We start from the raw sequence: 14,131 nt of genomic DNA on the forward strand, positions 1-14,131 counted from the left end.
GAAAAGGGAAATTGCATGGAAATGAAGGGAGACCCTCATTGCTATACAATATTACATATAAGAGGTTGTGAGGGGAATGGGAAAATTAACAAGGAGAGAAATGAATTACAATAGATGGCGTAGAGAGAGAAGATGGGAGGGGAGGGGAGGGGGGATAGTAGGGGATAGGAAAAGTAGCAGAATACAACAGTTACTAATTGGGCATTATGTAAAATTGTGGATGTGTAACTGACGTGATTCTGCAATCTGCATTTGGGGTAAAATTGGGAGTTCATAACCCACTTCAATCTAATGTATGAAATATGATATGTCATGAGCTTTGTAATGTTGTGAACAACCAATAAAAAAAATAATAAAAAATAAAATAAAATAAAATAAAACAAAAAAAAATGAATACTAGAGAAATGAGAATGAGAAATGATGTTCAGCAGTCATGTCAGTCTGCTAAGAGTTCCTGGCTTCTATAACAAAATGCACAAAGTAGGCCTTTTCCCCATCCAACTGGTCTGAAAGAGTAAAGTATTTTGTCCTTGTGTCTGTAAATGCTGTAGTGGTACAAAAGGCATACTACTATGAAGGGGAGGGCTCCAGAAAATCACAATACAGTGTGGATAACTAAGTATTTTTTAACTATTTTTCAGAAGTTAGGTACTCAGGAAACTGGCAGCCCAGCAGCCAGGGAACTTGCCTGAGTCCTGGCTGGCCAAATTTGGTTGGCTGCCTGCCTGCAGAAGGAATAGGTAAAGATCTAAAAAGGAAAAAGAAATTTTGTGCAGTTTGATGAAACTGGGAAGCAGTTCGACCGCTTCTCTACAAGTTCCATGGAATTGGTCAATTCACAGAAATAAAAGCCAGGTGATATACATATACAAATTTAGTTAGGGTGTGCTCAGCCAAAGAATATGTTAAGTAATAATTCCCCTGGCAACTGTCCTCAGCATGAGGAAATGCAGGATGCAGAAAAGCAGTTAATAGAAAGTTGCTTTTAATTTCAAAGGGGGTCTGTTTTAGTCAGGTGGTCAGAATCGTGTGTGTGTGTGTGTGTGTGTGTGTGTGTGTGTAGCTATGACTGGTGACATTACTACTAATAGGCAATTTTCACCTCTGTATTTGCTACACAGAGGAAAGGTAAAGCCTTCATATCTAAACATTTTAAACTTAAAAATTTCTTCCCACATTAGTTTTTTCTTCTATCCAGTACTTTTTTTTTTTTGGTATTGAAGATTGAACTCTGGGGCACTTGACCACTGAGCCATGCCCCCAGTTTTATTTTGTATTTTTATTTTGAGACAGGGTCTCACTGATTTGCTTAGCCTCTTGCTTTTGTTGAGGCTGGCTTTGGCTTTGAACTCATGATCCTCCTACCAGCCTCCCAAGCCGCTGGGATTACAGGCATGTGCTAACATGCCGCCACTCATTTTTGTCTGGGATTTCTGTAATAATTTAGTGACTCAAGTTTAATTTACTTCCTTTTAGGGGTGGTTTCGTAGTGTTAGACTCAGTGCCAAGTGGTGGGAGAAGCTTCGTTAATTTATTTTTTTCTTCTGATCACTCTATAGCAAGTAGCAAATCAAATAATGTATCTGTTTAAAACTCATTTTTTGAACATTTTTTATTATAGTATTTTTAGATTTCAAATGTTAGACCAAAAAAAAAAAAAAGTCTTGGTTACCAATTTTGTATGCTTCCTCCTCAATTTGGGAAAAATATTTTCCTATGATTTCAGGACCTGGCTTAGTTTATTTCTTTAACAGTTTGTTCCAGGATCTTTGGAGAGATCAGCTTTATTGCAGGATGCAGAACTGTTTCTTTTCTCTTATCTACACCGCTGGAATTAGGAGTTTGGGAAAGATCCTTTCTTAAATACTGGTTATTACTCAAGTCACTTCATTTAGCACTGTAGACAGTGCTGTATAAACTTTTGTATCACACATATGTGGGGTAGAAGCCTAAAAGATGCATTTTTTTCCCCCCAGAAAAGGACAATCCTTTGATTTGTCCTGAACCAAATTAATAAAATACTAGATCAAGATTCTGTTACTGGATGATATACAAATCTGTGTCCACAGTAAACAGAAAGCCACAAGTAGAAGAAAGGTTGTAGAGCAGCATCGCCTCAGTATGGGGTACACACACACACACACAGATAATACCACAGCACACAGCCACATGAATGCTATGAAATCCAATGAATATGTAGTTATATTTAAAGAATTTATGTGGTCGAGGTTGTTAAGTTGTCTGAAGGCTGTTTGAGTGGTGGATTCTGGGGAAATCTACTTTGGTAGGCTTTCTGTTCTCAAACCAGACCCTGCCCTTATAAGGGATCTTTTTTTTTTTTTTTTTTTTTTAATTTTTCGGTGCTTTAAAAAGTGTTCTCTACATCAGTCAAGTTATTACTCTACTGCTTCAAGTTATTTTTAATTATACCCATTTATTTTGTTTTATTTCTCTACTTTTTTTTTTTTAAGTTGGAAGTGGGCACAAGACCTTTATTTTATTTATTTATGTGTGGTGCTGAGGATAGAACCCAGTGCCTCACACAAGCTAGGTGAGCATTCTACTGCTGAGCCACAACCCCAGACCCTTGGTTTTGTTTTTTATGGAATGATATTTTACTAAATTCTTAAATTTAGGCAGATATGGTCCCCACAGCAAGTTATTTAATCTGTCTGCTCCTAAGTACTTTAATCTGAAAACAGGAATAATACTAGTATCTATTTTATAGTTAGTTGTGGGAAATAAATATTTAAGACTGTGGTGAAAACATAGTAAGCTTTCAGCAAGTATTAATTACTGTATATCTTAATATTAATTATTTACTCCCCATCCCTTGAGTAAATGTAAGCAGTAATGGAGAGGTAGGAAATGCTGGGTGACAGTTAAGTTTAGATAGGGACACGTCTCATTGAAAAGGTGATTTTGAGTAAAGACCTGAAGCACAGGAGGGGGCTGTGAATTTCTGAGAGATAAACTGAGACAATATAAATAGCAAGCACAGAAGTCCTAGGGTATAGCTTCCATGCTTAAGGAAGAGTAAGACCAGTAGTGCTAAACCACAGTGGAGCAAAGTGGTGAGTAAAAGGAAAGAAGAGCTGGTGGGCAGGAGCAGCAGAGCACGCAAGGCTTCACAGGTTTTACTCTGGACTAGGCAGCCATCACTTGCAGAGGAGTGACATATTTTTTGAAGAGCATATCCCTCCCTGGTTGCTAAGTTGAGAGAAGACCACAAGCCCCTAGGCAAGGTGAGAGTCAAGTAGACTACTAGAGTATCTGTCCAAGATGATGCTGGCTTGGTCCAGAGTTACGGTAAGAGAATTCTTGAATACTTTTAAGGTTAGTGTTGATAGGATTTGCTGACAAAATAGATGTGAAATGTGAAAGGAATCAAGGATGTTTTACAAGGTTTCTGTTCTGTTCACTACAAAAATTAAATTGCCAGTAACTAAGGTGGGACTGAGCAAAGGCAGAGCAAGCTGCGGGGAAGGTCAAAGCTGTTTCAAGACACAGAAAGTTTAAAATGCCTACTAAATGTACCAATGAGAATGCAAAATAAGTAGTTAAATAAACCAGCTTAGAACTCAGTGAAGAAATTTAAGCTTGAGTTACTAATTTGGGAGTCGCAGGTATATAATGCTATTTGAGTCGCAGGTATATAATGCTATTTAAAGTCTAGAGGCAGAATGAGATCACCTAAGGATTAAGTACAGAAAAAGAGAAGAGCTTTAGGAATTAAGCTGTGAGACTCTGATATCACTGGGAACAAAGAAATGGGAGAGCAAAAAGGTGAGAGGTCAGAGATGCGGGGAAAACCAGCAAAGAATAAAAAAATTGGGAATCCTAGAATAGTATTCTAGAAGCTAAATGAACAAAACATTTCATAGCATAGAGAAGAGGGAGACCTACTGTTTCAGATGCTGCTGACCTATAGATCAAGAGATGAGAGCTGACAGATATCCACTGGCTGTATAGTAACAACACTATCACAGATGACCTCCACAATAGTTCTGTTTGACTATAGTGGAAAAATTCCTGACTGCAGTAGATTCAAGAGAGAACGGGTATAGAAAAATTGGAGATGCTTTGTTGATATAATTTATATCTGATTAAATGAAAATGTCTGCTTGCTAATTTCCTTTGTCAAATTATCTTCATAAAAATTTTTCTCTTCATTAAAGCATAGCAACTACCCTAATACAAGCAGCCTGCTGTTATGACAGAAGGGGAGAAGAAGAAAGAAGACTTTGGGGAGAGAAAAGGAATAAATATCAGTAGAAGAAATAATAATATACTGAAATTCATGTAATGAAACAAAAAAGAGAAAAAAAATGGTTCCAGTCAGTCACAGATATAAGGAAAATATAAGTTTGAACACAATTTCTAGTGTAATCAGAACAGGCTCCTCTAAGGGTAAATTCAGTAATAAAGTCAGTGTATTAGAAGTTTTTAAAAGGATGAGTGGTGCTAGGAGTAGTAGGGGCTGCATGCTGCATGGAGGTGACATCACAGTATTTTCCAACCAAAGTTAACACACAGAACAATTCACTGAGGATACAAGGATGACATGTCTTTTCTTAAAAGATTCCCACTTAATCTACACACTTGCATCAACATTAAAAAAAAAAAAAACACAACCTTTCTTATCTGAATAAATTTACATTTCCTACTGAAAATTAAGTAGCTTAAGGAGGTCATATAAAATATATGACAGATACTGTCTACTTGAATCAATATGGAAATAATTTAGTTTTATCTCAATATAAACTAGTCTTTTTCAGAAAAGGATAATCAAAACAGATTTAAAACCATCATCCTTATTCATAATTCCAATTAAAAAATAATTAACTGACATTTAGGGAAACTTAAAGAGATAAGTATCAGGAACAAGATTCAGTTTTACTTTAGTTAAATTATTCTAGGACTCTGTAGCAATTTCGACTTCTATATAGAAGAATTAAAATGTCCTATCAGTAAAATGAAGAAAATTTTTTTCTTCAAGTATCTGATTAAAGAAGGTAAACCCAACTTATTTCTTATTAAAGTGTGTTTATAATTTATAGGTTTTTATTTGCATAAAATTTAAAGGGAAGTCAGCATCAGCACAGGTACAAGAAGAACTGAAAAGAAAAGTGTTATGGACATAAGGAAATAAATAATCTTTAGATTATTCTGAAGAGCTGATAACACTATCAAACTTCAAGTTATATGATAATAAAATTGAAATTTCTATGGATTACTTTCAAATGTTAAGATCAGCTGGGGCACCATTTAAAAGATGAAATAATGCTGATGCCCATTTCTGCTATGGAATCAAATAAACAATAAACCTAGCATGAGAAATTACCCCTCCATTAGTTAATATTACCTTGTGTGTAGGCAGCATCATCAGATCCCATACTCAATTTCCGTGCTTCACTTATTCTATCCACATGTGCTAAGGTAGGGTCCGTGAGGTGCTGAATATTCTCTGTTTCTACATAATGATCAGGATGATTTAGAAGATTTGTAAGTTCAAAGGTAGGGGACACCACCCCTGGTGAGACTGCAGGGGGTTTATTGGGAGAAACTGTAATTTTGAAAGTATATTTGGTATTGGGTTGGGTGACCACCACTCGAGGAGAAGTTGCAGAGTTATTGCCTATTGCTCGACTTTTAGGAGGGTGGTGATGAATGAATGCAGGACCCATGCTCACTTGCCCAGACATATTCCTAGAGGCAGCAGATGCCCCAGAGTTTGTGGATATGAAGACTGTGGGCTGATTCCGCATGCCCTGTTCATCTCCTGTGGTGGCATTAGCTGAAATATAGACCTTAGGTTGACTACGGGAGATCATCTCATCAGTATTTGGGGGACTGGCAGCTATGTAAACAGTGGGCTGATTTCTATTTAAGGTCTGGCTGTTGACTGAAGAGGAACTGCTGGAGGTTCGAGGTCCAGAAGAACGCAACTTTGAAGAATTGTTTCTTTGTGGGGGTTCAAGTTTGATTTCAATTTGGTTTTTTCGAGGTCCCGTTGAAATATTCTGAATGTTGTATTGACTATGGGTAGAAGATTGTGAGCTACCAGATGAATGAATTGTTGGCGGTTGTGGAGTAGTAGGTGAACTGATGGGCATATAGACATGAGAGGTCTGGTGGCCTTGCTGATTTGGCTGTTGGGCTGAGGTATGTGGCAAAGGATTAGATGCAGGATAAGTAGTCCAAGGAACAGGCTGTGAAGGTTGATAGGCTTGTTGAGGGTTCATGGGATTAAACTGAGATACCCAGCCAGAATGTTGCTGTGTCTGTCGAGTTGTACCACTAGTTGTAATGTAAGGCCTAATATAGATAGAATTTCCCTGTGGACTGTTAAGTACAGGTGGAGGTACACCATGTATGTGCAAAGATGTAGGAGTATTACGACCAGTCTGGATATTTGGGGCTAAAGTTACCATAATAGGATTAAATCTGGGAGTCTGTTGAGAAAGGTTAGATGTTCCTTTGCTGCCTAAGTGAAATCCAAGATGTGGTGCTGAATTTGAAGTACCAGATGTACTGGACATTCCAAAAACATTAAAGCCTTGAGGAACTTGAGCTGGTGCTGTCTGTGGCTCCTGTGGAAATAGTTCGTTACTCGACTGACCACCTTGAAGTTGTCCATCACTAATGCTGTGTGCTAGAGTCCTGCTTCCATTCATTCTATTTCCTTCTCTTCCATGATGGTAAACATTCTGTGACTGCAAGTCCAAATTGAGAGAAGTCATGTGATTGCGTAGACCAGAAATTCCAGAATCATCCGAAAAATTCAAGTCTCCTTCACCATACAGATACCTTGTACTCTCTTGAGAGAGAACAGCACAGCAGGCATCCAGGTTATTATTATTCTATAAAACAAAATAAAAACACCTTGATGTTAACAATTAGAAGTAATAAGACTGTCATTACCACAAAAATATTCCGAATAACAAGTTAATGATCCAAACAATTTTAATATATTTGAACTCTTTTGAGGATTATTTTTATGCATATGGTTAAATTAAAAATTCTCATTAATGTAATGGAAAACTATTAATAGACGAAAGTGAATCAAATCGCTATTTCAGAAGCTACTTGGTATGGATTCAAGCTAACACAATAAAACTGTGTTAAAAATACTATTTTAATGTCAAATAAAATAATCAAGTTGAAGTCTGTAATGCTGTATAAATATTTTTTGAAAAGTTAAATGATATTTTATTAGTGTTTGCACATTCAAATGCTTATAAATCTTATAAACTAATGACTCTTTAACAAGTTATCTGTAGAATTTAAATTTTTTAAAAATATTTATTTATTTTTAGTTATAGGTGGACACAATATCTTTATTTTATTTTTATGTGGTACTGAGGATTGAACCCAGTGCCTCACGAATGCGAGGCGAAAGCCCTCCCTCTGAGCCACAATCCCAGCCCTTAGAATTTAAATTTTTTTTTGAGAGAGAGAGGGGGAGAGAAAGAGAGAAAGAGAGAGAGAGAGAGAGAGAGAGAGAGAGAGAGAGAGAGAGAGAGAGAGAGAGAGAGAGAGAATTTTATAATATTTATTTTTTAGTTTTTGGCGGACATAACATCTTTGTTTGTATGTGGTGCTGAGGATCGAACCCAGGCTGCACGCATGCCAGGCGAGCGCTCTACTGCTTGAGCCACATCCCCAGCCCCTAGAATTTAAATGTTAAAAGTTCTAAAATTCATACCAATGTCATCAGTTCCTCCCATGCCTTCTCTTACTTTTGTAAAATATCTATTTACATATGAAATATATGCACCATAAAAATCACTTCTACAGAAACAAATGAAACAAAACAAAAACAAATAGGCTGTTTTTAAAGACTCCTCCAAATAAAATGACTAAGAGTCATCATCCACAAGTATTTACTGAACACCTACCATATGCACAGCAATGTTTGAGTCTGCGAAAAGACTCAATGACATATATGAAAACTCAAACAGGGAGTCAAATAATAGATTTTTGAAAAAGTAACATTGTTAATATGAATAAGTATGTGCATATTAATATTGAAGTTTAACACAAGTTAAAACTGTAGACTACTTTAAGAAAAGACAGGGATAATAAAGGAGGTATGGCCTGATGGTTTTCATAGGATATGCAGAATTGGATAAGGAAAGAAATGAATTATTGGTTAAGGGAATGGCATATGTAATGGAGGACATAAATGTAACAGTAATTAAAAATATGTTCCCAAACAAGGTGATTGGAACAGATCTGGCTGGAGTTAAAGGTTCATATTGGAAATTTTGTTAAATAAATAGTTGGAAAAGCAGACTAGGATTCAACAATGAAGGATTTTTGAAAAACGAGTCACATTAGAGTTTGACTTTTATTAAAAAAAATGGGGAGAGCTACTGGGAGAGCTACTGAATTAGAATGAAAAGAGAAAGACACAAAGGGTCATTCTGTTGATATTTCAGATGAAAGGAAATGAAGACAGGATAATGAGTGTCTGATAATGAAATGAATCACATAAGACTAGTCAATGCAACTTGGACATAAGGGAAAAAAATTGAACGAGGACTATATTAGGAGCCTAAGAAAAAGTGGATAGTTTTAGATCTAAAGAAAATGAGGAACAAAGCAGTTCGATATGGGATAAAAATCACATAAGAAAGAACTGTATTAATAAGACATTTTGAAATCTTGTTGAGAAATACTACAATCCACACAGTTTGAACAGGTAATATGAAAGTGGGCACTGGTCAACTTTTCCCCCCACCTAGAACCAACAATTTAAATCTCTCATGCTACAAAAATTCTTCTAAGTCTTAAATTGATATATACTAGTTTTCCAAATAAAACTGAAAAGCTGACCACAATTTTGATCATCTGATTACTTATAATAATGAGACTTGAATTAATGTGCCTAACAGGGTTTTTTTTTAGCTAACTTTACTGCTCTTTCTAATATATTCTTCTTACTAAGCAAAAGCTCAGAAACACAGAAATCTTATCTTTCCTTTACCTCCACTAAGTCATCATTCCCATTAGAATGAATATGGCAATAAAATAAAATGTATATTCCTACCAAATCCAATTTCACTCCCTTTGTGAATGCTTCCTACTCATATTTGCAAAGCCTTTTGCTTCAGTTCACTTGAGCTTTCAAAAATCCTTTTAATCCTTTTTAATTAATAATTATTCTATGTTCATATTAAAAAGCAATATTCTAATCCCAGCTCTACTATAATTCATGTGACTTTGTATTACTTATCCCCTAGAGAAATCAATTTCTTCGTAAATTCTTATGCAGTCAGCTTGATCCAGCTAATGACTATTAGCAGTTATGGATAACCACTATTTAGAAATATTATTTCATTAGGAGTTGTAAAATGGTGGTACTGGTAAAATCCTAATTATAAAATGCATGCTTTTTATTAGCAGCAATTCTCTCTTGAAGACCTATCTTTTTAAAATGTTTGATTACTCTTCTTTTTGTACAGAAAAGGCAGTATATAAAGATTGTTTCTATATATTTTTCAGAATAATTTTTAAAGTTGGTACCCTAGAAATCTCCAAAGATGATTAATATTTGTTTTTAGTTTTATTAAAAACTCCTACATCTTCATTATTTTGTTTTGATTGTGGCCATTACATTGCATCTTTAGGCTAGCAGAACAGCATCACCTTGGCTTCTCTGTACAAACAACATGAACCTAGTTTTTGCAGCTTCCTTGCTTTCTGATAAAACAAGATCATGTCCTACTACAGACCTGGACTTATCTACTTCTCAAAGAAGTCTTGATTATTTTTGGTGGGAAACTGCAAAGAACTCTCTTTAAATGTATCAAAATGGGGTGGAGGTAATGTGAGTTTTTAAATGTTTGAGAATTAAGCCAAGAGTGGTGGTACACTCCTGTAATAGAAGTGACTCAGGAGGCTGAGACAGGAGGTGGATCATAAGTTTGAGGCCAGCCTTGGCAATTTAATGAGACTCTCAGCAAGACTCTGTCTCAAAATAAAGAGGGTTAGAGATTTACTTCAGTACCCAGGTAAAGCGCCCCTAAGTTCAATCTCCTGTACTAAAAAAAAAAAAAAAGAAAGAGAAAAAGAGTAATCATCATTGTTCTTTTGTACACAGCCACAAATCTGCATTCTCTTCAAGATTACCAAAAAATTCTGAATCATTACTTCTAGTTCCCTTTCCATTTTTCCCCAAACTCCTGAACGAACAAAAATTATAGATAATATCAAAGACTACCCTATGATCAATCTTCTCCAACATTGATTCACTATTTTCCCAAATATGGAAGACCTGCATCCTAGCTGTACCCAGAGAGACCCTTTCCATCCCACTTTTGTCACATTTCTTGTTGTATTAGCTAAAAAGCAAATTACCTGGATGAATTAACTTGTTTTTTTAAAATATTTTTTTTTAGTTGTAGATGGACACAATATTTTTATTTTACTTATTTATGTGGTACCGGGGATCAAACCCAGTGCCTCATGCATGCCACAACCCCAGTCCCATCAACTCACTTTTAAAAAGTGTGGTCTGTCTCACAAATAAGTTGCAAGCAAAATAGGTTTCATTTTAGTCCTCATTAGTAGTTGGGGAGTACACCAAATAGACCAGTGAGCTTTTGAGAAACTTCTGGGTGCCCAGAGGAAATCCAAATAATATTTTCTAACCGCTGGTAAAGTTGAAAACCATGCTTAATTATTTTTTAAAAAATAGGTTCCATTTACATAGATCAAAATAATAAAAAAAGACATGTTGAGAAGTCTTAGTCTTAACTCTATCCCCATCTGGTATGCCCTAACTCTATCCCCATCTGGTATGCCCTTCTTATCCTCTATTGTTAACCATCTTTTATTAATTTTGTTTTTAATTCAGTATTTCTGCAATCAGGGGCAAATATATATATTTCGTTTATATTTATGCCCCGTTCTTGTCTATACAGAAGGACATTTGTTTTCTTAGTATGTCCTGAAGATCATACTTAGGAGTACATTAGAGCTTGTCTTTGTTTTTTTTTTTTTTTTGATTTTTTTGTTTTAATTAGTTACACATGACAGTACAATGATCTTGATTATCATACATAGAGCTTTTCTTTGTATTTTTGAAAATATTTTAAGCAATTCTACAAAAAAATCTGTTTTACTCCCAGTTGATGTTATTTTAAACTCTCTACTGAGTATAGAAGTGTTCTAAATAGTTCTTTCAATATCGAGTCTAAGAAATTTTGAAGAATCTACAGCATTTTTCTATTAATTTTTATTGACTTATTGGACATTCTCAGTGTAAATTTATTTTACTAAAAAATTGTTTTATTTGAAAAGTTAGAGAGAGATATTTGGGTTCTGGGGGGGTAGACAATCTTTCCCCACTATCTCTGTTCTTTCCTCATACCTTTGTTAACTTTTGACTATATTCTTATTACTTCTTTTCCCCTCTTTTTTTTTACTTTCATGTTCTATACTGACTGATAAATGTAAACTGATTCATTCACAAAATATTTATCAAGTCTTCTACTATTATTACTTCTTGTAGTATTAGCATGCTAACATGAGCACTCATTATGAATCAGGTCCAGCATTATCATATTTAATTCTTTTTTTTTTTTTTTGGTACTGGGGATTGAATTCAGGGGTGCTTAATCACTGAGCTACGTCCTCAGCCCTTATATTTTATGTAAAGAAAGGGTCTCACTGAGTTGATTAGGGCCTCAGTAAGTTGCTGAGGGTGGTTCTGAATTCTCGATTCTCCTGCCTCAGCCTCCTGAGCTGCTGGGATTACAGGCATGTGCCACTACACCCAGCCTATCATATTTAATTGAATGTGAAGTTTTTATTCTCATGTACAGCTGAGGAAATGAAGGTCACAAAATGAGGGCCAGAGAGGTTAATTAAATTACTGCTAATAATTGCCAAACTTGAACTCAGGTCTATTTACTGCCAAAACATATGCTTTTAACCATTATACTCTAGAAATAAAGTCAGATAAATTTGGAAAATTCCATGAGCTCAGAATAATCAGCCATAGGGTATAGGCAGGAAGAAGTGATAAGACATCATTATGCTGCGGTATAAAAAGCCAGGATTCCAAATGCAGCATGCCCTAGAAAGAAAAAGGCAATTCATTTTGAAGGGCATGGAGAGCAATCAAAAGGTTTTAAGCAGGTAATACATGACAGAATCTGCATTTAGAAAGACAATTAGGCAGATATAAGAGAATGGACTGGAGACACCAAAAAGTGGGCTAGGCTAAAGGCAAGTAGACTAACTAAAAAGTACAGATAAATGGTGATAAGGGTATGAACAAAATTTATGTAGTCATCTGATATCAGGTACAGATTGAATAAAAATTTCAATCTTTAAAATCATTTGGCAAGAGTAATATGTCTGAATGAGCCCCAATACTTTTTGATAAAAAAGATTTCCAGTTTATTCAAATGGGAAGGCATACTATCACTAAACCTTCAAAATTACGGATTTCTAAAATTATGTATACTAAGAATACTGTAACAATTTATCACATTAATTGGAAAACTTACATATTAAATTAAAAGTATAAAAACAAATTTTTTCTTTAGAATTGAGAACTTGTTAAGTCAAACTCAGTCATTTTACAATAAGAAAACAGAAGTACAAAGAGAGCCTTGCCCAATATCATGGAGTGTCCAATTAGTATTAGAATCCAAGGTTTCTGACTCTCATAGCTACTAAAAATAGAAACATAATTAGTGTTTTACATTCAGAATTCATTTCATTCCTGCAACTAATGTATGAGACAGGTAGTATCCATATTACAGGTAGAGGACAGAGAACCTCATGTTGGCAAAGGCCACATGACTGTCACACACCAAAGTTCATTTCTTTTCATCACAGCACAATAACTTAGAAGAGTTTTCTTCTAATGTTTATAAAACACCAGATTTGTATTAATAAATTCAGAAATCATTGAACACTGACCTGTAACATGCACCTGGACACAACAACTTCAGGTACTTCAGGGAATTTTTGTCGCAGGTCATGCAAAACCTGAAAATCAATTTGGTGGCTTCCTTGGGCCATTCGTATATTGCCTGATCAGGAGTATCTGTACAGTAGGCAATTCTAGGCCTTAATGGAATTAGTAATCATCTCTTCTGTCCAAGCATTTTCTGTGAAAGAAAGAAAAAAATTTTTTAATGAGAACTGAGTATAGAATGAATATTGTGTGGATTTAAAATTTCAGTACAAATGGGTATGTGCCTTAGCACCTACCAATATAAATGATAAAAATATTATTTTGGCCTAAAAAGCTTAACATACACTCTCTTTTCAGTATAATTCCTGATGGCAAACTTTTATATTGTTTATTTCTTTCATATTTGTATGCTCTATAATGGCTGTGGCAAAAGACATTCTATAAGAAATTATTGTCAGGATTGTCTTCCCTCATTTTTTAAAAGAAGAGCATGAAAAACTTTACTGATGTTTTTCTTAATGATTACAGAGAATAGCCTGAGATATAAAATATCATTTGTTCCACTTAAAACTCTTTAAAAAACCTGAAAAAATTGGGTTCTGTAAAAAACTTTCACATACTTTGTTCAAGACTTAATAATCTATATCCAATAATACTTGATATTTTGGCTTTATTTTTCAGATATCCTTAAAGGCATAATCAACTCATTCTCAGGAGCTCAGCAATATTATTCCCTCTGTGTCTATTAAATCAGTATTTTAAAAAAATTCTAATACGTGGGCCTCAACCATAGAGTTTTTTATTTAACTGGTCAGGGGGCAACCTGAGCATATGGATTTTTATAAGTTCCCTGGGTGATTCTAATGTATGTCCAAAGTTAAGAACTACCCCTTTATTTTCATTCCTAATGTAAATCATGATTAATTTTGAAAACCTCTTTGGGACATAAACAGGATACAGGTATATTAAACCTAAATAATATTAAAATACTTAAACCCATACTATTTGATTATTACTTAAACTAAGACTTCATTTTAGGATAAATTTAACAAGACACAATCTCTTTAAAACTAATTTCTTATTTGTAGTATTTTTCCTTTATCTTCATTAACAACTTTCAATTTTAGGAATGTAAGGACAAAGTTTCTTTTATTCATTATTGTGTACCTAGCACTTTATAGTCATCAGTCT

At 34.8% G+C, this 14,131-nt stretch overlaps 1 protein-coding gene across 4 annotated transcripts in view; it reads right to left on the reverse strand.

Annotated features, from left to right (window-relative positions):
• Window positions 1-14,131, reverse strand: part of Tab2 (TGF-beta activated kinase 1 (MAP3K7) binding protein 2) — a 76,081-nt gene that overhangs the window by 25,198 nt on the left and 36,752 nt on the right. For all 4 annotated transcript variants that reach the window (XR_013344155.1, XM_077801840.1, XM_026401953.2 and 1 more), the window contains 2 exons: window positions 12,943-13,133; window positions 5,366-6,863 (listed from right to left, as the gene is read on the reverse strand). Coding sequence is in view for 3 of the 4 variants with exons in the window: in XM_077801840.1 (XP_077657966.1) it covers window positions 5,366-6,863; window positions 12,943-13,044 (1,600 nt within the window). In the remaining variant the exon portion in view is untranslated. The remainder of the gene's footprint in view (window positions 1-5,365; window positions 6,864-12,942; window positions 13,134-14,131) is intronic.

Source organism: Urocitellus parryii, chromosome 8, assembly GCF_045843805.1.
Source record: "Urocitellus parryii isolate mUroPar1 chromosome 8, mUroPar1.hap1, whole genome shotgun sequence".
In the NCBI taxonomy this organism is placed as follows: domain Eukaryota; kingdom Metazoa; phylum Chordata; class Mammalia; order Rodentia; family Sciuridae; genus Urocitellus; species Urocitellus parryii.